The sequence below is a fragment of the Leptinotarsa decemlineata genome, unplaced genomic scaffold (genome assembly GCF_025532065.1).
Source record: "Leptinotarsa decemlineata unplaced genomic scaffold, Ldec_3_MD MMD2_P_RNA_scaffold_5, whole genome shotgun sequence".
NCBI lineage: Eukaryota > Metazoa > Arthropoda > Insecta > Coleoptera > Chrysomelidae > Leptinotarsa > Leptinotarsa decemlineata.
This window is the reverse complement of record NW_027412532.1, coordinates 7,259,864-7,286,837: the sequence shown is the minus strand read 5'-3', so window position 1 is coordinate 7,286,837 and position 26,974 is coordinate 7,259,864. Positions and strand designations below refer to the sequence as shown.

Genomic DNA, 26,974 nt, shown 5'->3' with positions numbered 1-26,974 from the left:
CCGAACAAACTATAAGATTGGAATGAATTCATTGTTCTTTAAAGGTCTAGATAGCTTTAATAAGTTACCTGATGAAAACATATGAATTCCTTAAAAGTATTCAAAAACTTATTAGAATATATCAAATTATAATATCAAATTATAAGAGCTATATAAGAGCATTTTTTTAATATAGGAATCCTAATATACATAATACTGTTATAACAATAACATTTTGAAAATACAAGCAAAAGTATAACAAGAATAATAAAAATAAATAAAATCAGAGAATGGAGTGTACAACTCCCGATAGACCAATGAACTGAAAAGCTGATATAAATGTGGAAGATATGTTAAACTCAAACATATTTTTCTTTCAGATATTTAGTTAGACGGTTTTTAAAAATTAAAATGGAGTCACTACATTTAATATCATTGGGAAGTTTATTGTAGTCCAAGAGACCCTTGTGGAAAAGAGAATTCATTGTCATGGTATATTTTGTTCGGGTAACATATAAGTTCTTATTCCCTCGTGTAGGGTAATCATGGATTTCATTTTGATAAGTTATGAACTGGTTAAAATTGGTATGAAAATTTCCAGTAATAATTTTGAAAATAAATATCATGGAAAAATAGGAAAGCCTGTCTTTTACAGATAGCCAATCGAGAACCTGAAGCATGGTCATTATAGGGGTGTATCTATTACATTTTAGGAGTATTCGCATACATCTATTTTGTAGTTTTTGCAAAGAGGATATAGAGTTTGCATCAAAAAGGTTGCGAAGTGTTGGACAGTAATCAAAATGAGGTCGAATTATCGAATTATAGACTGTTAGTGATGTTTCAAATGTCAACGTGTTACTAATTCTTGTAAAAAAGAATATTTTTTTAATAATTTTGTTATGAATGTAATTAAAATGTTTTTTTAGGCTCAGAGTGTTGTCTATCATAAATCCGAGGTATTTGAATTCCTCAACCAATTCAATTGTTTCACTATATATTTTTATGTTTATGGATTTTTTTGTCGATTAGATTATATTTATATTGAGTGGTTATGATCATTGATTTGGTTTTGTTTATATTGAGTTTCATTTTATTGATATTGAGGAATTCGGATATTCTAATAAGCATATTATTAATTTTTTTGACAGCATTTGTTAAGCTGATATCGCTTGCTGTCTATATACATATATAAAATATTTATATATGTATAACTACATATTGTAGATTAGAATTCCTAAAATAAAGTCTACTACTACTATCCTATAAGTGAGTTCATTTGTATGGCAAAACCAAATGAATGAGTTTTTTATATAAACAATTAATTTCACAAAAGCCACACCGGAATTTTTTCTACATACAAGAACTTTTGGAAAATTTCTTCCCTCCTACTTAAGTTATTGTTTTCACTATTTCAAGATTTTTCTTTGCACCACCTACAACTGACGAATAACACTAATTTTTCAAGTCTATGCAAATCATACATTTTCAAGAAGTATTGAATAGCTCCCTAAAAATTCAGGGACCTACAATCCATGATACCATTCATTATTGTGATTTTTACATATATCTTAAGAATATAATTTGAAATTTAAGTTTTTCTAATGTTCACCTGAACCTGTTGTCACATCCCAATCTAAATTATTAACATAAAATCATTGTTGCCAATACTAGCCTAAAAGTTTTTTTAAGACAAAACACAAGCACTACAGGAAAATCCTTAAGGCATTCTAAGAGCGGTGCCTGTGCGAAAGTACTGATTCACATCGATTTGAATCGCTGGATATTGAATCCATTCGGAAATTTATTCCACCTAAAGCAGTTCTCCAAATGAAAACGTTCTGAAACAGTGGAGTTCGAGGTCTACTGAGTTGAACCTCAAAACGATGAGCAGCCACAGTCCGCCGCGTATTTCTGATATGTACCGCTCTTGGTGGAATCAAATGTGCCAAGTCACTTGAACACTTCCCGTGAAAGAATCTGTAGAAGAGAGACATATCTTTAACCTTTCTTCGGAAGGTTGCAAGTGATGTTCGCCTCTCCAATCAGGCGGATTGCTCCTTTCTGGATGGAATCCAGTAGCTTCAGGGTATGGTAAGGGGAGGAGCTCCATACATGATTTGACAGTGACCCTTTCAGTGAATAGCGAAGTGATTATATGAGCAAAAAGTGATATGAATTAATGGAAAATTCAATACCCCCCAAAAACATAACATTGAGAATTGAGACAATATGGCTAACGATTTTTATCTTGTTTTACATGCTGTTGGCAATTGACTAACTATAAGAGTGTATTGTGAAGTGAAAGCATTCTTGAGAAAGCAGGTATTACCTTTTTGAAATAAAGATCAAAGTACAAGTTTTCATAAAAAACCCGAAATTAATTTAGTTTCTTTCAATTCAATTCAATTAGTCAGAAAACACACCACTACAACATATTTCTCCAGATTAAAATTTCAAGCACAAATATGAAACTGGAAAACATATTTTCAGGTAAACACTATGAATCAATGGAAGATTGAGTCCCGCTACCTCAACTCATATTTTTAGTAAAACTCCCAATTAGTTTAAAGATGAATAAATGGTTTCAAACAGAATATTTATATTAAAAAACAATTATTCTTCTTAATATTTATTTGTTTTCATAAGTACCATTTTTTTGTTATGGCAAATTTCCCAATTCATGCACAAAAGGTAAGTTTTTTGTTGTGATGAACATATCCGTAAGAATTTTTTTGATAAAATTGATTTGCAAGCCTGTGATTTCGCCCTAAGTATAATATGGAGGATGTAACTGGCAACACTGCCGAGTGATTTCAGTATGTAGAAAAGTTCCACATTTCTTTCAAGCTTACTCAATTACATGACATTATCGTCAAAAAATATTTCTAATAGGCTCTTGTGCCAAATATTTCAAATGAGAAAACCCAAAAGGAGGTATAGTCAATTTTATGTAGGGTTATTTTTGAGTACTGTTGTGTTTTCTTTATGCCATTCAACAACCTTCATCAATGTTTTGTCACGTCTCAGATACAGATACAATGAAAATTGACTTCCACTACAAAAATAACATCGATTGGATCGACAAACAACTCAAATCCAAACTACCGACCGCCAAATAGGAAATCGCGTGTTGTCTCTCTGCAGCTTTCACTACCAAGCAGGCAATGATGGATGAACACGGTTTGCATTTTCTGACAATCCCATTTGGCGTTGTTCTAGAAAAAGTTGTCATACTCCATTCAAATGGTTGTTATTGTTAGGAGTAGAAGAGTTCTGTGGCAGATCAAAACTGTCTCATGAATTTTTATCTACCTTTTTGAGAATTTTCATATTTCACAATTTGAAAAGAATAAAAATTGTGGAGATATGTAGGAAAGAAGAAACTTTTTAGTTCACTGTTACAATTTATTTTTAGATTGTGCAACGTGTAACTTTACAAAATGTGGAGGCTTTCAAAATATTAATAGTAATAGGTTCAACTTGTAGAATGCAAATTGAATAATTAATTTTTATGAAATTATAAACAATTAAATGTGGATAATAACAAAATGTGGTCCCAGATACGATTCCACAGATTTAAACAACCAGATGTATTTCTTAACCATATCTGCTTGAAAATTTCTTCTAATATAATGGATACTTTACATATTGAGATCACTCGGTATGAAAAGCACAGGAAAATCCTCGATGGGTGGTAAAGCAGAGGAATGAGTGCAAGGATAATAATTCAGGAATCTGTATGTGTGTGCAGATCTCACCTCAAGGAGAAGAGGTCTCCGCTGCAAATGTGGATGCATGGGAAAACCCTGCAGTGTACTGGGATGGAAGTGTCCCGATGGGAGAAGACCAGGCCCCATTCTCAATCCCGTCTACCACATACACATGCAATTAATAATACCATACCTCAACCAAACCGTGGGTTAGTGTTACAGTGTTACCATGTTCAACGATTAATCAACTTTGGAATTTGGGTTTTAGGCATTGATAGAACTAAGGAATATATTTTTTACTGTCGTCAATTATTAATTTCTGATAAAGCAAAGTATAAAGATAAAGGAAATTATCGGAACACTTTTACAACCTCTATAAATTCTGTACTGAATGCGTATTCACAAAAAAAATCACAGTTTGACGTCACAATTCCATGGCTTTGAAGGAGGAAAAAATTATATAAAAAAAAAGTTTGTAGTCGGACAAATAATCTTAGATCTAACGACTTGAATAATGGAATAGTGAAGTTTTGAGTTTTTAATTGATATATTCAAGAGAAATTTGTATTATATTAAATAGGTACTTCTGGCAGATATACAAGGATAAAAAATAAGGCGAATGTTTCGCGGGCTACGTAGGTACATTCGATTGGAGATGTTTCGTTTTTAACACACTTTTATTAGCGTCACCTGTATGTATGTATGTTTGTTTGGAACTCTCAAGCTCGGGATCTGTATTTGACAGAATTATCGACATTATTGCTTGATCTATTCGCGGGCAGATGGCGCTGGACTTAACCTCCTTGATATATCGAATTTACTGCTTGATCTATTCGCCGGCAGATGGCGCTGTGCGTACCTCCTTGATATATCGAAATTATTGCTTGATCTATTCGCCGGCAGATGGTGCTGTATGTAACCTCCTTGATATAATTCGAACTCACTTTACACGTATTTCTTCATTTGAAAAAAGTATTTTTTTTATTAACACGCGCGCCTGCTGCCTTGGACTTGATAGCTGATTTTCAGGCTCCGTCTCCGGAATCGGAAAATATCAATGGTCATTTTTCTAAACAATATACGGTTGATTGATCCCAAAGTTTAGATAAAATAAATATAGTTTAAAAAACTAAAAAAAAAACGCTTTTAAAGAACATCGAACTAAAAAGTTAAGAATATATTTTTTTAAATAAGCTTAAAACAATAACGAACGGAAAATACTAGTATTATTTAAAAAAAAGCGTGGGCGCTTATTCAAATTAATTTTTTAACTTTTTAGGTCGATGTTCTCTAAAAGTGTGTTTTTTAGTTTTTTAAACCATATTTATTTTTCATTTTTTAGTTTCGTATGCTATAAAAGCGTGTTTTTTAGCTTTTTTAAACTATATTTATTTTATCTAAACTTTGGGATCATTCAGCCGTATATTGTTTAGAAAAATGACCACTGATATTTTCCGATTCCGGAAAGGAAGCCTGAAAATCAGCTACCAAGCCCAAGCCGGCAGGCGCGTGTTAAATAAAAAAAAAATACTTGTTTCAAATGAAGAAATACATGTAAGTGAGTTCGAATTATATCAAGGAGGTTGCGTACAGCGCCATCTGCCCGCGAATAGATCAAGCAATGAGGGTTACAAGCAAACAAACAAACATATATACATACAGGTAAAGCTAATAAGGGCGTGTTAAAAAAAAAGTATAGTTTAAAAAACTAAAAAACATGCTTTTGAAGAACATCGAAGTGAAAAGTTAATTTTTTTTTAAATAAGCTCAAAACAATAACGAACGAAAAATACTAGTATTATTGTGAAAAAAGTGTGGGCGCTTTGTGCCATATTTTTTGTATATCAAGTGCCCGTCGCTTTTTTTCACAATAATACTGGTATTTTTCGTTTGTTACTGTTTTAAGCTTATTTGAAAAAAATTATTTTCAACTTTTTAGTTTGATGTTATTTAAAAGCGTGTTTTTTAGTTTTTTAAACAATATTTATTTACTTTTTATTTTATGAACATTTTGTAGAATCATCTAAGGATATATAGAGGTAATTATACCACAACACAAAAGTGTTGCACTATGTTTTCGAAATTTGTCAACATGTAGGTAAAAAGTATTTCATATACAGCGCTATTCAAATTCGTTTCTGTACATGGGGATCTCGTAAACGATAATAGATAGAGTGTCGGTTAAATTATGGCAAAGTTGCGTATTTTAGAGACCTATTCAATGATGTAAAGAAATCGAATATAGCTCTTTTGGTTCTGGAGATATACAGGAAAAACAAAAAAAACCCAAATTATTTTTTTGCCCATATCTTCTTTATTCGCAGACATATTGAAAATCTGTCCACATCCACATCCAATCTGTCTGTTTCAACAGATTTTCTATATATAAAGTTAGAGAGGCTTGGGTTTCCACATAACATACTGACTTGGATAAAATCCTATATGAGTGGTCGGCATTTGACGTGACATTAGGAGTTCCTCATGTATCAGTACTGGGACCTTTACTTTTTGTGGTATTTGTTAATGATCTCTCAGAACATGTTAACAATTGCCACATAACTATGTTTGCAGATGATACCACAATGACAATCACTGGGTCTACACTGGAAGATGTATTATTAACAAGAGTCAAAGAGGTTATTGATAGATTTACGTCATGTTGTGAATGCAATCATTTGATATTAAATACCTCCAAATCTTTTTCAATGAAAGTTTATAATAGAAAAAATAACATTCCAGATGGAGTTGATATAACTGATGGAATAGCCATGGCACATGATGTTAAATTTCTAGGAACCATGTTAGATGCATTTTTAAATTGGGATCTACATATTGATGAGGTATGCAAGAAACTTAATGCAGCATTCTTCGCGATTAAGCAGATGAAATTGCTTGTAGATAAAGAAAAATCTCTTAAGTATATATTTTGCAATGGCATATCCGCATATTTCCTTAAATATAATGTCATGGGGATGTGGTAGAGATTTTAACAGAATATTTGTTGTCGCACAGTGCATTATAAGACTGATTTTTTATATGGATTATCGTGATAGCTGCAAACCTATTCTTGTAAGGGAAAATTTATTATCAGTTCCATGCATATATATATATATATATATATATATATATATATATATATATATATATATATATATATATATATATTCAAATGTGTGACTTATGTAAGAAATAATCTTGCATCTTTTGAAACGAATGGTTCTACTCATAATTATCATACACGTCATGGTAATATGTTAAGGATACGCTCACACAAATCAAATAAATTTAAAAATTATCCAATATACAATGCTATATCACTTTACAATAAATTACCTGATTCAATCAAGGAGTCAAAATCATATAAAATCTTTAAGAATAATACGAAACTATTCTTGATAAAAAAATGTTTTTATAGTTTAAAAGACTATTGGAGTAATAATTCCCAATGTAATATAATATATGTATTTGTTTTTAAATTGTAACATTTATATATTGGGTGCCGTGTTTTATGTTTTTATATTTATATTTTATCTTTATTCTTTAATTTGTTATTCAAGTATGACTAACTATTATTTTTATTCTTAATATGTATATAACATATATTACAATTATTGATTACCATATGTACATTATGTACCGATAATGGTTAATAAAATTATTATTATTATTTTGCTATTGGCACTTGATGTGGGCTCTCATAATATATCCAAGAATCTTTTATACAGGGTGTCATTTGACTTGGGCCACCCCCATCTTTGAATTTTCAAATACGGACTTGTATTTGAAATAATATATTTTTGATGTAGATATGTTTCAAATAATCAGAAAAGGTTTTCTTATTTGAAGTTCATTGTAGAAAACACTCAGATCAATGGAAAAAATATGAATAGGTACCTGAAAATGAAAAAAAAAACTCTCGAAAAACTCCACGATAGATAGGGAGACGTGAAAGTTGCTATTATTCAACTCAGTCAACCAATTTCCAGGGCCGTAATTTGAAAGGGAATAATTCACACAATTAAAATCGAATATTACCGAAACATCCCGAAATATAAAATTTAATTTCTCAGTATGAAGTGAATTTCTACGATCTAAAAACTACAAAAAAAATATACAGGTCCGTATTTAAAAATTCAAAGATGGGGTGGCCCAAGTCAGATGACACCCTGTATAAAAGATTCATGGATATATTCTGAGAGCCCACATTAAGTGCCAATAGCAAAATGTGGACAGATTTTCAATATATAATATAATAAATATAAATAGGATAAAGAAGATATAGGCAAAAAAATAATTTGGGATTTTTTGGTTTTTCCTGTATATCTCCAGAACCAAAAGAGCTATATTCGATTCCTTTACATCATTGAATAGGTCTCTAAAATACACAACTTCGCCACAATTCAACCGACACTCTATCTCTTATCGTTTACGAGATCCCCATGTACAGAAACGAATTTGAATAGCCCTGTATAAAAATCGGGGCATCATTTATTGATTTACTTTTAATATAATTGACTGTTAGAATGTTTCTGTTATATTTACTGTATGCACATTGAAGTTGTGACATCAAGTTGATGATTAAGTTCTATATTTAGATTCATTTCTATTACTATTTTTATTATATCTGTAGGGTACATTCATGAGTTTTTTAAAGAAATATTTTCAGATAATGTTTTGAGAATGTGTACATAATAGAATCTATTACACTCATTCACTAAATTCCTTAATACAAAAAACATTAAAGAATGTAGTGCTAGAGACCTAAAACTTGAGTGTTTAAAAACAAAATGATAAAAATAAATACAGTAGAATCTTACTAATCAGGCACTTTGATAGACAGATATGTCCAATAATCCGACACCCTCCGCCTGCGCCTCTCCCACCCCTCTTCCCCTATGCACTTCCTCGCCGCGTCGTCGTCTAGAAGTCTAACCTCAAAACTTATCTCGTGCACGTGCGTACGTATTTACCTGTTGTTTTGAAGTTAGAATAGTATGTAGTTGAAAATGTCAGGTAAACGGAAACACAACACTATTTTATTATTAATGATTTTTTCTCTATAATCCAGTAATTCGAACATTCCAATAATCCGGAACCCTCTTGTTTTTAATAGTGCCGGATTAGCGAGATTCTACTGTACTGGTAAAATTGGACTGAATAGGGAAAAATAAAAAAAATCACTATATGTTTGGTACAAAATAATAAAAAATGTATGGCATAATGATGATTCAAATAAATGAGAGGAACTCCAGAGAGGTAGATGTAGTAAGTATAGAAAATAAACAAAAATAATCTTTCATGTTTTGAAAAAACTCAGTTTCCTTGTAGAGCAGGTAATCATCATCTAGGACATTTATGAAAAATCCAACAGAATCAACACACATGTAAAATTTCATAAAAAAACACATGCTTAAAAAGTCTGTAAAGTTTCATTACCTGTTGCTGATGCTGTTGTCCAGCATTGCCCGGATATGGGGGAGGGGGTCCCGGATAAGGAGGTGGTGGAGGAGCTATAACAGGCCCTCTTGGCCCAGCTCCCATGCCAGTAGGCATCTGCTGGTTTGAGCCTGCTGAGACCGGCATGCGGGGTGGAGCTTGTCCCAAGCGCATACCCATTTTTTGATTTTGAACTATAGAATCAATGAAAAGTTAATTGAAAATCTAAATAACTCCGAAGGGATTCCACTTACTCTGAAATAGTAGAAGCCTTTGCTGATAACTAGGAGGTACTTGAAGCTGAATGGTTTTGTCCGGCATTATAATACCTATGACATCGTCAGGTGTTTTTATTCGGGAACCAGGTAGCAAGGGTTTGCCTTGAGCAGCAGCTTGTTGAACCTTTCATGAAATACATTATTGATGAACGTAATTCTATCTAGTATTGAAGAATTTTGTTTTCATATATAGATGAATTGAAGAGAAAAAAAATTTACAAGTCTAACTAATCGACGATTAGAAACAGATTCACAGTGATTCACAGAGTCAGAAAAATCGCCTTATTCTGAACAAGAATAAAACTTTATATAAATTTTCATATAAAGAAAAAAATTCCTGAAAATCTTTATATCAATATGAATCTTAGTGATAGTGTCAAACTACTCGGTACTTGGCTAGACTCTGACCTCAGCTTGCGATTGTTCAAATGAAACCACTTTTAGACAGGAATGGGTTGCTGAACCTATATTATGCATTTGTATATAGCCACTTATCAAATAATATTGCAACATGGGGGCTATCAACTGAGTATAAAAGAGTTTTTATATCTCAAAAAAGACTTATTAGACTAATATTCAATTTGGAACATAGGGAATCCTGTAGATCCACTTTTAAAGAGCACCGTATTCTACCATTCCATTCCATATTTATTCTAAAATGTGTAACATTTGTGAAAAATAACTTTGCTGAATTCAACATATTGGGAAGAAATAATAATTACTCTTCAAAAAAAATGTATTCTTGAAATACCAAAGCATAGGACAGCAACCTTCAAAAAATCAACTCTCTATAACTGTATATCAATCTACAAGCTGCCAAAGTTTCTTAAAGACATTAGCAGCTATGACAATTTCAAGAACAAAACAAAGAAATATCTTTTAGAAAACTACTTCTAAACTATGGAAGAATTTTTCGAGCACTGAGTGTTTACAAGTGGTTTGTGTTAGCAAATATTCATGTTTATTTTAATATTTACATTCCTTTTGTGAAGCTATTTGTTGTTATAAGTTTGTAATTGTTATTCCTGACATCTCTATATTTTATATACATATATATTTTTACCTATTCTGTGACCTATTCTGCCTATTCTGTGACCTGCCATTTGTACTGAGTGTATTCAATATGGTTAATAAATACTACTACTACTAATTCTTTCGAGGAAAGGAACTTTGAAAGTAATTGTTCTCAACGAGGGGTTATTATCACCTAGCTGTGCTAGAGCTAACAAGTTTTGATTTTTGAGGGTTGTCGTTAGTATGGGAAGAGAGAACAGTTGGATTAACAGAAAAACCCACTGCTTGGAAGTCATCAAACTTGCCTATTTCTTCTAAGTTTCCGGAAAACACTGCAGTATCTTGTGTTTTTCTTCCCACCCTTTCATCATACCAGCAATATTTTTCTTTGTATTAGTTTGTTCTGTTCCTCTGTTAGATGTTTATCATATTCTTTTGTACATAAGTTGGGTTGCAAATGAACTGTTCGCCTCCCATGATCGGTATCTTAAATTCGCATAAAGCATCACAAGCTTTCTCTGTCTCTTTGTTGCATTGCTTACGGCTAAGGTGTTTATTATAACACCCTATTCTGTTCAGGTGTCCTCTAAATGGATACTGTCCAGTGATTAGCCTTATAACTATTCTGAGACAATCCCTGCTCTGTTGAAGCTATACTTGAGTCTCTTCAAAAAGATCTTCCCTGTTCTCAGTACTCCTGGTCTAGTTCCTTACCAATTATTTAGGTTCAGGGCTCATGTTTGGAGTTGGTTTGTGTCCAGCACATTCAGAGAAAGCTGATCCGCTTGTTTTGTTGAGACCTCAAATTTTTATCTAATGCGTATTGCATCAAAAATGATTGTGAAATAGCTAATACGCTTCATGCTCCAACAGCAATTTCTCAGTGACTCTTTGCATTGTGTATACCACAAAAGATTACTGTTCAAACTGAATGACTATCGGACCAAACTTTTACAATCTGTGATATTATAAAAAAATAATTTGCTTGGACGTCTCCAGATGCATAGCTACACTTCTTATAGAATTTATATTTCGGGTTCCATATGGGCGATTGTTACTCAATTTAAAATACATAATTTTTTACAGGTTAATCAAGAGAAAGTATTCCTCGTAACACTTACCTGGTGCATCATTTGTTGATGAATTTGCTGAGGAGTCAACAGTGGATGGGGATGAGCGACAGGGTGCGGTGAAGGAGCCGCCTGCGGCGTATTGGGGGTTGAAACGTGATGAACATTCTGCGACTGAGGCACAGAAAGGGGTGGTGGTGGAGCAGAAGGAGCCGCCAAAGGCTCCTGAGCTTGTATTTGCGGAGCTACTTGTGTGAGCCCTTCTTTTTTCATAAGTGACGTCTCTGGAGCGCCAGTTGCTGGAGGTTGTTCTGGCACGGCCGTTTTAGGAGCCCCCGCTTTATTTTCCTTCTTAAGGGATTCCTCCTCGAGATCTATATCAAGAATATTAGTCTTTCCGCCCGTCAGGGCCTCCAATTCAGGATCGGCATATTCGAGAATGTTGAAGTCAGCTCCCATTTCTGCTAAAAGCTCATCATCGTCATCTCCTAGTCCCCCAAGGATGTCACTAACGCCTTGAAGTTCGACCATCGTACCTAAAAATTATATTCATTTGTTTATGTTGATTATTAAAATGAGGCATTTCAATTTCCATTATTATCAAAAATTAAAACCATCAGGAGATAAGTGAAAAAATTCTAGAAGTTGCTGTATATGATCAGTTATTACATCACATCACTAAAAATTCAATTTTGATAGATAATCAATCGGGTTTCTGTAAAAACTTCTCATGTGAAACAGCATTACATCTCACAATATGTAATATTAAAACCAACTTGGATAGCCAGAAATATGTTATTGCTGTATTTTTAGACTTAAAAAGAGCTTTTGAGACAATTGATAGATAAATTATGTTGTTTAAATTGGCTCAGTGTGGGATTGATGGAAAGGTGTTTGAATGGTTCAGTGATTATTTAAACAATAGAAAACAAAAAGTCCGTTTTAAAGATGCATTATCAAATGAAAAAGACATTGATGTAGGTGTTCCCCAAGGTAGCGTTCTGGGCCCGCCTCTTTTTGTTTTATATTTGAACGATATTGAACTTTTTATTGAATCTGAGTTCATAAACCTATTTGCTGATGATATGTTGCTTATGTGTAGTGATATGAATTTAGATAGAGCTATTCATAAGATGGATAGGATTTTAGGAGCGGTAAATGAGTATTTATGCACTAACAAATTGAAGTTAAACGTAACAAAAACAAAAGCAATGATATTCACCACGAAATATAAATACAGTTCTCTAGATATCAACGGTATAAACCTCAATATCAATAACGATAAAATTGAAGTTGTGTCATCGAGAAAACTATATTTTTTCAGTAGAATAGCACAAAATTTGTTAATGCAGTCCAAAGTAACAGTTTACAATACCATTATTCAACCACACTTTGATTATTGTGTGTCATTATTATTTTTATTTAACCTCAATAAATTAAATATGCTACAAAAACTACAAAATCGTGGGATGAGAGTAATCTTGAAAACAAATCGCCGTACTATCATAAAGAGTATGCTTGATTGTTTGAATTGGTTATCAGTTGAAAGTAGACTCTACTATTTTACAATGACTCTAGTGTACAAAATTGTAAATGGAATGGCACCAGAATATTTTAAAGATTACATCAAATTCAATAAAAACATTCATAATTATAATACAAGAAATTCCAATAATATACATATAAACAGACCTGCACTCGGAAGTACCATGAATTCGTTATTTTTTAAGGGCTTCCACGAGTTCAATGAATTACCGGAAGAAATAAAAAAAAATCCATTTTAAAAGAGCTCTCAAAGAATTAAAAAAAAAGTAATAAAATACAAATTGTATAGTTATTTGGAATTATTTGGGACATTATTGGCTATCATCTATGGTTTTTAATTGATTTTAATTGTTCACTAGGGTATTTGTATGTGTAAGGAAACCAAATATTACTGTTTTAATAATAATTTAATGTATATATGTACCTATATTTCATTATCTATTCAAATGGTACTTAACATATGATACTGAAATCTTTATATGCAATTTTCATTGTCTGGCTACATGCTAGTTTAAATCTCAAATTGTTCAAATTTGAAATTTTTAACATACATTTTTTTTATATATATTTCATTGTGCTAGTGTTATTATTACTCTCATAGATATGTATATATTAGGTTTCCTATTTCAATAAAGATTATTATTATTATTATTGTAAAATAAGTTTCAGTTTTGTCTACAACTAGGTTTTTAGTATGGGGACTGAAATATGAACAAGCAATAAAAAAAGTATATTGAATCAGAATACTGAAATATATTCAACTTTTAATCCATTCTAGGTATATTAAAATTTCAGAACAAGAATAATAGTAATGAACAGAAAGTCAATTTACTTTCGGAGGACAGGATTAGATTGAACTTTATATTAGACTCTTACAGTATATAAATATTTGCACTAATGGATATAACGTACCTGTCTCTTGTTCCAACTTCTCCAGCTCCGCAGTAACATTATCCGGGATGCCTTCTTCATTTGTATTGTTGTCTGTTATGCCCGAGTTAGGCGGAACCTGCGCAGGTTGGCTGGCCTGGGGTCTTTGTATTACACTTGCTTGATTCAGAGGCAAGCGGGGTACGATACTTTGATCAGACCCACGAATTTGAGACTGTGCTTGCCTATGCAGAAGTTGCTCGTACTGCTCAACAGAGGCAGGACGTGCCCCAGGAGCAAAACGAACAAACTGTTGCTGAATTCCTTGTTGAACGTTTGAATGGATCAACCTCTGCTGCTATAATTGAAAGGCATTAAACATCAAGTTATTAACTAAAGAGATGTGTAACATATGTAGAACCAAAAAAAAAATAGTGGTAATATTAGAAAACGAATATTTCTGATATAGTGTGATTCATTTAGACTGAAAACACCCCAAAATTTTGATTCATCAACCGATTGAAATTTTACAGGAGCGTTTCCAATCTTAATCAGTTACACTGAAGAAAGAAAATAGCTGAATTTATAATTGTTACCTGCTGCTGCAGTATCAACCTCATTCTAGGATCAAGTCCTTGCAATCTAGAATCAATCTGACTCAATCTAATAGTGTTGGGATTGGGAATCACACGATTCCCTAATGAAACTGCCATTCTTGGTCTTACTACGCTGGGAGGTAAAGGTTGTCTGAAAGTGGTGTCAGAAGAAGAAACCACAGTCGTAGGGACTTCTCCTTCTGGTTGTTCATTGGGGGGCCAGACTCTTTGCTGCGCTTTACCAGGTATGAGTTCATCCAACTTTTTGAACTGTTCCCGCTGTAAGAGGTCCCTCAGCTGTCTCAGATCTTGCTGACCAGGGCGTACTTGATTAGGGAAAGCCTAAATAATAATAACTTCAATTATACAAATATTTTAACACGACTATCTGTCTATATATTCATTTTATTAACACCTTTTTCAGTTTTATCAATATTATTGATTTGTGTTCTTTTATGATAACCACTTATTTGATAATAATAATAATATGCTTTATTGTCCAAAAAGAATTTCTTATTGACAAAGCTTTGGTAAACAAGGCTTTTTTTGAAAAAAAAAAAAAAAAAACCATAGTCAAGTATATCGAATCACAGAGTATAATATGCTAGTAGATTAATAAAAATATCTAGAGCCCTACCATAAAAATTATAAATTTTGAATCCTTAAGGCTCTGTGCATGAAACCATAATGAATGCAATTTCAAAGTGGAAGGTAAAGGAAGAAAAATATACAAAAAATTCATAAACTACTAATTTACTGAAAGTAGGCAGATTGAGACCGTTGCAGAGACCAGCGATGACACAAAAGTTTATCAAATTATCGGTATCTATTTCTATTGTAAATTTTATGTTTTCCTGATTGTTGATATATTAAAAAAATACTCAACTTCGGATCTACATATCTTGTAATAGATCTATTTCATTACTTGACAATTTAATAAAATGACTGGATACAGTACATCGAAATTTTACAGGGGTATAGAAATAGATTTATTTGAAATAGATATCCTAATATACATAAATATTATACAAATATATCAGTTATTAAACAAAATACAAAAAAAACTGAAATATATAAGACCTATATAGTAAAATATATTGGGTAAAACATAACAGTAGTAGATGGTGAAGAGATTAATAGGGAGAATATGGATGTACAACTCAATTGGAATAGTATTGTGCCCGTAGATATTGAGATAAGGAGCGTTTGAAGCGTTGGAGGGTGTTACTTTCTTTAATTTCATTAGGAAGCTTGTTATAGTCCAAGAGTCGTCTGTGAAAAATATAATTCATTGTTCTTGCAAGGTTAGTTCGTGGGACAACCAAGTCATTTCTTCCTCTTGTATCGTATTTGTGTATCTGATGGTTATATGTAATAAACTCATTGAAGTAATGTGGTGCTTTTCCAGTGTGTATTTTTAATATTAATATCATAGAAAAATATTGTAATCTATCTTTTACTGTCATCCAATTCAGAATATTAATCATATGATAATATTCCTCTATTTTGTAATTTTCGTAGAGTAGAGATAGAATTACCGTCTAGTAATGATATCAAAGTAGCACAGTAATCAAAGTGTGGTAGGATTATTGTTTTATAAACAGTCAAATTAGACTGGAATGTTAATTGTCTACTAATTCTAGTAAAGAAAAACATTTTTTTAGAAATTTTATTACAAATATACTGGAAATGTTTTAAGTAAGTTATATTTATATTGTGTTGTCAATATCATAGCTTTCGTTTTAGTGGTATTCAGTTTGAGTTTGTTTATGTTCAAAAACTTCACAACGTTTTCAAGAGTCAAATTAATTTTGCGTACAGCATTATGAATATCAGAGTCGCTTGCTGCAATGAGAGTATCATCTGCAAAGAGATTGATGAATTCACAGTCACTAATAAAATTTATGTAATTCAAATACAGTATAAATAAAACAGGGCCAAGTACACTCCCTTGGTGGACCCCGGTATCAATTGCTTTTTGGCTTGATAGAACGTTGTTTATTTTAGTACATTGAGATCTGTTGAGTAAATAACTTCTGAACTATAGCAACACCCTACCAGTTATTCCATAATACTCTAATTTTGATAGCAAAATAGATATATCTATAGTTTCCAACGCTCTTTTGAAATCCAAAAATACTGCTACTATATATTTATTGTCATCAATTGACAGTTTCCATTTAGACAAGGTGAGTTGAAGAGCAGTTTCACATGAGTGTTGCGATCTAAAACCTGATCCATCAAAAGGTTGTTGTCTTTGATATATGTGCATATTTGGTTATAAGCGGCTAACTCTAATACTTTTTCTAAAGGAGGCAGAGTGTTTATGGGACAAAAGTTGAAGGCTTTATTTGCGTTGTTAACTTTAGGTACAGGGACAACTGTAATACCTAAGTGTCACACTGTATATGGCATTAATTCTTACGAAAGTTTGCTATGACACCTATTCAGAACATGTTGAAAATAACTTAATTGATGACCCAGCAGGTTTCTGGAAATTTGTTAATGATAAGAAAAATACCAGTTATATGCCAAATGCAATGACTTATAATGACTACACGTCTACTGATATGTCGAGTACCGTCGACTTGTTTGCTAGATTCTTTTTTACAGTTTACGGGGAATCTGATCCAGATCCTACGCAATTCTTGTATGATTTATCATTTTGTACATTAGAATTAGCAAAAATATTTGAAACTATATGTAACTTGAAATCAAAATTTTCGAGTGGACCTGATGGTGTTCCTTCATTTTTCCTTAAACAGTGTGTATATACTTTATCAACTCCTCTTTTCATTTTATTCAATAAATCACTGACCAGTGGCACGTTCCCTGATCTTTGGAAACGGAGCTTCATCTGTCCTATTCATAAAAGTGGATCGAAAGAAAAAGTTGAAAACTATAGGGGAATATGTATTCAATCAGCTATTCCAAAAGTTTTAGATCAGCTTGTTGCCAAAATATTAATGAATGTCTGTAGACACTTGATCTTACAAGAGCAACATGGATTTACATCCGGACGTTCCACAGCATCAAACTTATTGTATTATCAGCACTATATAACACAAGCACTTGAGAGGTCTGTGCAGGTACATGCTATCTACACTGATTTCTCAAAAGCTTTTGATAGGGTCAGCCATAACTTATTGATAAAAAAATTATCTGCCATTGGTTTCTCCGGTAACATTCTAGATTGGATAAGCAGTTATCTAATTGGACGCTCTCAATCAGTTAGAGTGAATAGTACAGTTTCAGAGCCTCTTTTTGTAAAATCAGGTGTACCACAGGGATCACATTGTGGCCCTTTGTTGTTCTGCCTTTTTATCAATGACATTAGCTCAAATATCACTAATTCAAAAATCTTATTTGCCGATGACCTGAAAATTTTCAAGGTTGTAGAAAGTGTCCATGATGCTAATCTTCTTCAGAGTGATATAAACTCCATTTCTGATTGATGTGAAGCAAACTGTCTTTATCTCAACACAAAGAAATGCTACTCAATGATGTTCAGTAGGTCTCGATCACCAATCAAATTTAAATATTTTTTGAATGATGAAATGTTGGAATGTAAAGAAGAGTGTAAGGATTTGGACATATTGTTAGATGCCAAGCTTTGTTTCAACAACCATGTGAATTCTGTTTCTATGAGAGCTCTAAAAATGCTCGGCTTTATTGTGAGATCATCAACCAATCTTTCTCCATTCACAACCAAAGTATTATATTGCTCTTTAGTACGCCCTATCATAGAGTATAACACCATCATCTGGAGTCCCTACTACCATAAGTATAAACAACAATTAGAAAATGTGCAAAATAAATTTCTAAGGACCATGGCATACAAACTAGGGTTGGTTATAGGTGAATACAGTTACAGTGAAGTGATGAGTATATTATCTTTGTTGAGTCTTGAGGATAGAAGAACAACTGCGACATTGGTTTATCTATTCCAAATTATATCTGGTCTCATTGATTGTCCGGAAATTCTATCTCTTATCAACTTCAACGTTCACAGAGGTTCACTAGACAAAAAAAGCTATTTTTTACACCGTATCACTCAACCAACTATGGTTATCATTCTCCTTTATCTGAAATGTTGAGACTGGGAAATAACTACTGTGATAAAGTCATTTTCTTCTGTGATAATCAAAATACTTTTAAAAAACAAGTCTCTTACTCATTAGTCATATAAATGTATTTTATTAGTTAATACTGTCTGTTTTTATTGTCTTTTGTTACACACATAAAGGTATTTATAATAATTAATATAGTATTGTATAAGCTTTTATTGTTACACAATTTATTGTAAACAAATATTAGGGTTCACCCGTAAATAAATAAATAAATTTAAAATGGTGTTATCTGTTAAAAAAAAACCTACCTGGAGACTTGGCCTCGGTACTCCAAACTGCGGCCTCGGCGTGGCTTGTTGATGAGCGAATACGTCAGCTGCCAACCTAGGTTGAAAAGTGGGTTTAGGAGTGGCGGGAGGTTGAGCATAAGGATCGTTCCCGTCTACGGGAGAATTTTGAGTGAAATCGTGTGGTGATTGGGATGGTGTAGGAGGTCGTATGTTAGATTGTGGTAGAGGTGAGGGTGGAGGAAAAGTTGGAGATTTAATACCGAGAAATTGTCTGATGCTTGGAGAGGGCGAAGCTGCTGGAACGAGTTCTTGAGGCGACGTCGCCTGCAACTGGCTTTGCTGGTCCGAGAGGAATTGTTGTGTTGGATCTGAAGAAATTTGACGTTGTACTCTTGCAATGGCTGAAAATATATTTTCGTTTCGCAATCACTCTGAATGACTTAGTCATAATTCAGAGATTTACTAGTGATTCAGCATTTATAATCGATTTCTAAACATTTAAAATATGCTGAAAACAATGAATGAATAGTGAAACATTATATATAGTAATTCAATATATAGTGAATCCAAAAACAGTAGTTTTAATGTTTGGCAGAAAAGTGCATTTGAAGAGATTCACATTAACTCATATCATAGACTGACTACATTGCAGAGTAGTCGCCATGAACTCATTAGTCTCAAGCAGCAGTGTAGGAACCTGTCTCTCTGATAAATTGTTGACTCGGACAAACCGGCATGCTCTCAAAGAAGACACTCACATTATCCCATTCAAACATACAGTAATACTCGATAAAACTCAAAATTTACTATCCCATAGAAATTTAGAAACACAGGGATAAATTCAATGTAAAAGAAGATGCAATGAACATCAATCAGGTCTGGCTACCTGTCCTTAGAGGTACACAAACAAGATTAGGTAATCCAATTAAGAGAAACCAGGCCACCCCCACTAATAATAATATAAAGCCAGAGTCAAAAATTCTTGCAGACAAATTCAAAAATTATAAAAAAGGAAGTTTTGACATACCAGTACCTTGAACACGTTGTTCATGGATAACGTGTTGCTGTTGTTGAGCTTGTTGTTGTCTCAAAGCCTGCAACTGTTTCCACTGCCTCTCTTGTTCCGCCTCTCGAGCAGATTTTTGCTGTAGGGCCATCTTGTCCTGATCCTAAAAAACGGAAATGCATGATAAAGTATTAGAAGGCATTTTTTGGTCGAACCAAGAATCTACGTCAAAACATTAAAGCCCAAAAGATAAAATAGGCTGGAACACCACACTAAAAACATTATGTACACAGTAAAAGAAAATAGCCATGCTTGTTAGAACAGAGAAGATTGTACAATATAACAGAAATTATTCCCAATTGGTGAATGTAACTTTTATACATTTTTATATGTAAAGTAAAGATTCACGATGAAAAGAGAATTCAAAAGTGACACCAACCAATTGGAAAAACACTAAAGGAGAAAAACAAACACAACCATATATTCAAAACCCGACACCGAAAGCTAGTGTTAGTAGAATATGTCAAGTGAAGAAACAGGATTAATTTCAACATAACGAAACAAAATAGCTCTGATATCTGATACTTGGGTAATAGGGAATAAATGTAAGGGTAAACTTCAATTACTTCATTTATAATTGAAAATAAAAATTTCAAATTATGGTAGAGTAATTGCATGCTTGTTCGATTATCAGCAGTCTTGCAAACCAATGAACTCATGAACACAAACATTGATCAAAACCAATCAAAATAAAAAGAAACTCTTTGAAAAAATATTATAAAAAACGCACAGGACACGATAACTTTGAGTAGGTGTAACCGGTTGATTTTTTTTAGCATCAAGTACTTTCAGCTTTCAGTGTAATCATAAGGAGCCTGTTGTGTCTCCAGAAAATATAATGACTTTCAAATGTACTCTAGAAGATATGCCTCTAAAATATGAGATGATTGAAAATGAAGATTGCACAAAATTTTTGGACCTTTCTATTGACAGCAAATTGAAGTTTGAAGCACATGTCAACCAACTGAAGAATAAAATTTCCTCTGGGTGCTATGCAATGAGAATTATTTCAAGGGAGCTTGGTACTGTCACGGCTTTGAACGCATATTATGCATTAATTGATTCTCAACTGAGATATGCCATTCATTTCTGAAGGGTATGTAACTCACCAGGTCATTCATGTAGTCAGTTATTTGCACAGAAAAATATATTGACAGTTGTGGCTCTCTTTGTTATGGAAACGGGGTCTTATACACATAGTTCAAAATTTGAAAATATTTAACACTCGCCAAAAACTAAAAATAACTTAAAATTACCCGTTCCTGTCTCATCCTCAGTAAAGGACTCAATTTTTTATAAGCGTTAAAACGTATAACCACTTTCCGTCTCATTCTCAAGAGCAGAATTTTACAATGGCAACTTTCAATGAAAAATGTGAAATGTCAACTTATAAGTTGAAAAATTGACAAAAATGGTCTAATAACATTTTTTATCGATATTTTATCCATTTTTTTACATTAATTATATTAAATAAAATTTTATTTATGTGATTTATGTATGTGTATATATACGAAATGTTCAAATAACAATTTCCATAGGTGCACATTTATTTTATTTATATTTTACATGCTTGTGTGTACTTCTGCCTATATTTTATTTCTGTACTGTGTATATTTTACTTGGTCAAGTAAACTAGAAGTTTTCGACAATACTGTATATGTTGATTTGATTTTAAAGAAGTATCACAAACACACATCAATTTCATCAGTGACCAACGTTCACATTTTTTGATAATTTAGTAGTTATGCTTCACCAAAACCATTTTCGAAAAATCTGTTACCGTAGCGAATAGAACAATATTCTAGCATTCTGAGTAAATGGTCAAAATGAAAAGTTGTTAATGTAATTTTCACTAACTCCACTTTACAAAACCTGTTCTTAGAAACTTTCATCATGTTGACTTGTCTTGACTTATCATATCCACTTGCATCAAGTTTAATATAGTAGGTAGTGTTGAAAAGAGAAATCAATTTTCTCATCAACAAATTAGCTGTCAAGCTGATTAGCTGTCAAGTGATAATTATCACTTGACAGCTAATCCCCTTTGAGAGTTAGATCGCACCCCACTGCCCACAGGATAGGAGGGGGGTGAAACTGATTTCCCCTCAAAGTAAAATTTGACAGATCAGAGCCTTGTTTCTTTTCTTTAGCCCAGTCTGTAGACGGGATGTTTTCTAATTAAGATGAATAAATTTTAGGAAGTAATTTCATGAAAACAGTTCATATAAACAGGGCTCTGGAAATGCATTGTTTCCAAGATATAGGGTGTGGAACTTTTCTTGAAAAATCCTTTTCTATAATGATATAGTAAATAATTTTTATTCGATTTTGGTGAAATTTGGGAAAGTTATTAATAGCGATGAGAAGTTCATTTAGCTGATTAGAAACAAACTACCAGTGGCGGCACAGGACACAGTTTAGCTAACATTAATGACCAAAAAATATACTTCCACTGACGTTTAATATAACATTAAATTTTGTGTTTCGTGAAACATTTCCATCTCTTTATTTGTTTTAGTAGCTTACTGTGTTTTTCAGAATCAAAATAAAAATGAGAAGCGGATAAAAACAATTAGTTTGATATACATTAAAAAACAATAACTAATTGTTTGCAATGTTTACCATTTGTCAAGTTACCTCTAATGTTGTGACAACAGATATTTACGATATTAATACAAAAAAGGATTTTTTTAGAATAGTTAAACACCCTTAATCTCGGAAAAAAATAATTTCCGGACATAGGTTCAAGAACATTGTACATTAAATTAGTTCCTGAACAAACCCTTACATTTTTTTTACCGAAATTAGGAAACATCCTGTATAATATACAAGAAAATTTTAATATATTTTGTATTATTTTTCATTTTCTCTGGTTGGTGATTACTAATGAGCATACCATGATTCATTATTGTCCTGCCTAATTGGCTTACATTAAGGAAATATTCCTCTCGTACAATCCGCCCGAGTTGCCGGGGACCTTCAACTGCTCTTAGGATGATGAGATTCTCATCCAACGCGTTCTTCAGTGCTGTAGTATCGAAGGATTCGACGGTACCACGGGCATGGGATTAGTTATAATAAACGGTCGGAAATTGATATTGTGTTTACTTTATTCGCTGTTGTTATTATTGTTTTTAGTTTTTGTAGTTGATTACAAGTAATTTACCACAAAATATTCTATAATAACCTTAAATTACGTTTTTATACGAGCGCACGCCTATGGTAAAAGAACGAAATTGGTTCCACACTTCGTTTTGAGGTCACCGAGAACTTTGTGAATTTATGAATGAAAGTAGTGGGAATGGACTTATTGGTTGATTTTTACTATAGTACAATTATGGAGATAGTTTCTGTTCGATTTGTATGTTTGTGAATGAATATTATATGTTCTCACTCTATGAAGAGTCCGAATGTTACTTTTCAATGGTTTCAAACTGTTCTGAGAAGCAGATTCCAAGAAAATTCGTTCGCCTTTCCTACAGTCAAACACGACAACTTCAATTACACCTACCCCCAGTAGCATTTTCAAAAAAACAAAACAAAAGAAAATCAGTCCACACCGAATACAGGTTCTCACCAATGGCTGAGGTTCATAATTTTCCTGACAGAGGGAAGGAAGAGTACGCATTATTTCTGAGGGAGTCAATACTCGAATTTGCTGATCAGAGGCATTACTCTGGGAAACTAATCTGGGATGGGGAACAGCCTCGCCGCTGGGCTGATAGTGGGGATTGACGGTCACGTTGGGCGCGGGCCCCACGCGGTCCCCCGGCCCGGCGAAATGACCGTGCACGGTGAACTGCTGATGGGTGGTGGGCGAGGAGGGGTGCTTGGGGGGCGAAGGGGACACAGACACAGAGCTAGTGGAAGCTGGTGTTAGTGTTGGCCTCGTTTGAGTGCACACCTCTGACACTGAAGCCGGGGAGGCAATGGTCGCGGCGGCGGCGGCAGCTTGCTGAATCGCTGTCTGCAAGGTGGTCGTCAAAGCTGCTACAACTGGGGATGGCTTGATGACGCTCGGAGGTGGTGCGGTGTTGTCCTTGGCGGGCTGGTTCTAGAGGGGTGGATAGGCTCATTTTAGATGTACAAATACGCATGCATAACGGTGGAAAAATGAAGTAGTCTGTATTCGTGTTGAAGTTCAAGGTAATAAATATTTACACCAGGTTACCCGCCCTAGATATTCATATGTTTACAGCATTCACCTAAAAGAATAGAAAACTTTTCCCGCACACTAGAATTGTAAGAAGCCTTTCTCAAGATTGATCAGCAATTAAGTTTATGAGGCATTAAAATATAACTATAATAACTATTTATGTCTTGAAATCGTTCATATTCAAGAGCAACCAATTTGGAAGATTTTTACAAAAATGAATATCAAATTGTACACGTTTTTTAATTTGTACGATGAGATAGGGGAATCATTATGAAGGTTTATTCAAAATAAAGTTGAGCTAATTGCTTATCTTGCTATTTTCACTCAAATACCAATAAACCTTCCAAAGTAATTTTATACAATTGCTCTTTTCATGATATAAGAAGCACAACTATTGTTGTGTGGTGTGTGGGTGTGGAACACCCTGAAAGTAAATAAACTATCTTCGAAAAAAAATTGTTTGTGGAGGACTCAATACTTCCTGTTTTTTGGGTACATTACCTTCCACAATCTAAAGAAATAAACAACCCTAAATCAATAGAGGATCTGCCGAAGTGTATTAAAGGGCAAAATGAAAAGTTCACCTCAAAAAATTTATTCTAAGCCAGAGGTGACAGTTTTGAATTTAATTTTAGGTTAATGCTGAACAAAAGACAAATTGTTGATTTCTTCATTTTTCTACCTGTTACATTGAAATATGAATACATCTAAAATGAAATGACACAAAAAAATTATAAAAACAAAAATGGATACAAGCTGCATATTTTTCAATACTCATGAAACAAGAAAATGTAAACACTCAATGCATCGTGTTAGTAACAGTCCGACAGCCCTTCAAGCTCAAAATGAGCATGCTTTTCCCAATGTGTTAATCAGGACAAAGAATTAAACAAAACAATATAAATTACTTATGATGCACTGTTTGGAACCTTTGGTGTAGTAATGAATATTACTGGAGTTTTTTCCCCAACACCAAATCGTTATTTTTAACACCTCGACACGTGTTTCGATCACCAAGTGATCATCTTCAAAGAGAAAGATTAATCTTCCTCTTAAAGATTAAACTTCCTCTTTGAAGATGATCACTTGGTGATCGAAACACGTGTCGAAGTTTAATGTTCCTCTTAAAGATTAAACTTCCTCTTTGAAGATGATCACTTGGTGATCGAAACATGTGTCGAGGTGTTAAAAATAACGATTTGGTGTTGGGAAAAAACTCCAGTAGTATTCAAAACAATATAAATTAATTGAAGATTAATCTATCTTCATTGTCGCGAATTGAGAACACCAAATTAACCTGAGTTTGTCCATGACAAATAAGTTTCTTCTATCAAATATTTTTATATCAGTTGCCCATTGTTACCTATAATAATGGTAATAATAATAAACAATTGGTTTCTTCCCGACGTTTCGAATTTAATTACATTCTTCTTCAGGGCTCGAAAAGTAGTTACTTCGTGTTGATAATATTACTATTTTAAAAAGCATCAGACGTATTAGATACATATTTAAAAAAATAAGAAACATTGCAACAACCAAATTTCCGAAACAAAATCAACACAAAACGTAATATTATCAACTCGAAGAAACTAATACGAGATTCGTTTGTTTCATGTCGTTTTGCGTTTGTGTTGTCTCGAAAATTTGATTGTTGCAATTTTGTTTATTTATATTCTTTTCAATATGTATCTGATATGTCTGATGGTTTTTAAAATAGTAATGTTATCAACAAGAAGAAACTACTTTTCGAGCCTTAAAGAAGAATTCAATCAAATTTGAAACGTCGGCAGGTAAACAATTGTTTATTTAAAAAAAACATTGAACCTATTACCCAACCAAGTTTATGAAATAAAATAAAATACATACATCAAGTTACAAAACACAAAGCAGATCAAAATTTGTTTTGGATTTAGGAGTCCCGTTTAGTTGCCATAAATTTCCCAAGTGAATGAAAAGCATGGCCTTTCATATAGTCTTTCACTGCTTTTTTGAAAGCGATATATTTATTTTCATTTATTATATTAACTAAAATGTACTTTCGTGTAAAGAGAATAAACTTTTCAGAACAAATTTATGTAATCACCAGAAAAATGAGTATTTGAAGTCCATAAAAAAATATAAATCTCACAATTCTATGTACATAAGCAAAAACACACTTCAATCATCGATATCAATTATTTAGGTTTCACAGTACAATACGTTACATAATAACTATAGGATAGAGAAAATAATTTTTGTCTAATTTTCACTAAAATATGATGAAGTGGAAAAATTTGACAGAAAAAATTGTTTCCGAGTAATTTTTTTTCAATGAACGAATTACTTTATTTATGTTTTACTTTTTCACTCACTTTTTTAATGTCAATTATTAATACTTGACATTTCTTGACAACTTATAGGTTTTTTGATAAAATGATATAATTGAAAATTATCATTTTCGGGATATAAATAATTTAATTTGAATCAAAATTTTGCATAGACTCTGTTAAAGCATATTCAAGAATCTTACTGTAACTAAAACAATGAAAGTTCAAAATATAATTGAAATATTTATGAAAGAAATGTTTTGGTTTTCTACTTCTCCAACTTTATACAGAAAAAAAAATATTATAATTATTTGGAAGATTCCCACAAGATTCATTCCATGAAGATGGAAAAGTAGAAAGGCAAAACCTTTCTTTTGCAAAAATCAATATCTCCTAAAAATATACCCCTTTCAATTTTAAACACTTTAATAATAATAGTACCAACAAAAACAATTTTCCTCAACATTTGTCTTGATTAATGCTTCACAAGCCAAGTCGGAGACATTAAGAGACGACCTTTAGTTTAGGTCATCTTGGTTAGTACAAAATTAGAGCAATTACTAAAAAAAAATATCGCTGTGGTAG

At 32.7% G+C, this 26,974-nt stretch overlaps 2 protein-coding genes across 17 annotated transcripts in view; one reads left to right on the top strand and one right to left on the bottom strand.

Moving 5' to 3' along the window:
* LOC111517201 (uncharacterized) overlaps nucleotides 1–26,974 on the top strand; it is a 130,056-nt gene that overhangs the window by 33,376 nt on the left and 69,706 nt on the right. The gene's annotated exons all lie outside the window — the stretch shown is intronic.
* LOC111517185 (uncharacterized) overlaps nucleotides 1–26,974 on the bottom strand; it is a 66,087-nt gene that overhangs the window by 26,423 nt on the left and 12,690 nt on the right. For 6 of the 16 annotated variants that reach the window (XM_074169391.1, XM_074169400.1, XM_074169401.1 and 3 more), the window contains exons 18-26: nucleotides 23,505–23,981; nucleotides 19,889–20,030; nucleotides 18,880–19,262; nucleotides 14,502–14,843; nucleotides 13,948–14,263; nucleotides 11,542–12,026; nucleotides 9,383–9,530; nucleotides 9,129–9,322; nucleotides 3,741–3,851 (exon numbers count right to left, since the gene is read on the bottom strand). In XM_074169391.1, coding sequence (XP_074025492.1) covers nucleotides 3,741–3,851; nucleotides 9,129–9,322; nucleotides 9,383–9,530; nucleotides 11,542–12,026; nucleotides 13,948–14,263; nucleotides 14,502–14,843; nucleotides 18,880–19,262; nucleotides 19,889–20,030; nucleotides 23,505–23,981 — 2,598 coding nt within the window. The remainder of the gene's footprint in view (nucleotides 1–3,740; nucleotides 3,852–9,128; nucleotides 9,323–9,382; nucleotides 9,531–11,541; nucleotides 12,027–13,947; nucleotides 14,264–14,501; nucleotides 14,844–18,879; nucleotides 19,263–19,888; nucleotides 20,031–23,504; nucleotides 23,982–26,974) is intronic. The other 10 variants (XM_074169402.1, XM_074169403.1, XM_074169404.1 and 7 more) reach the window with 7 other exon arrangements.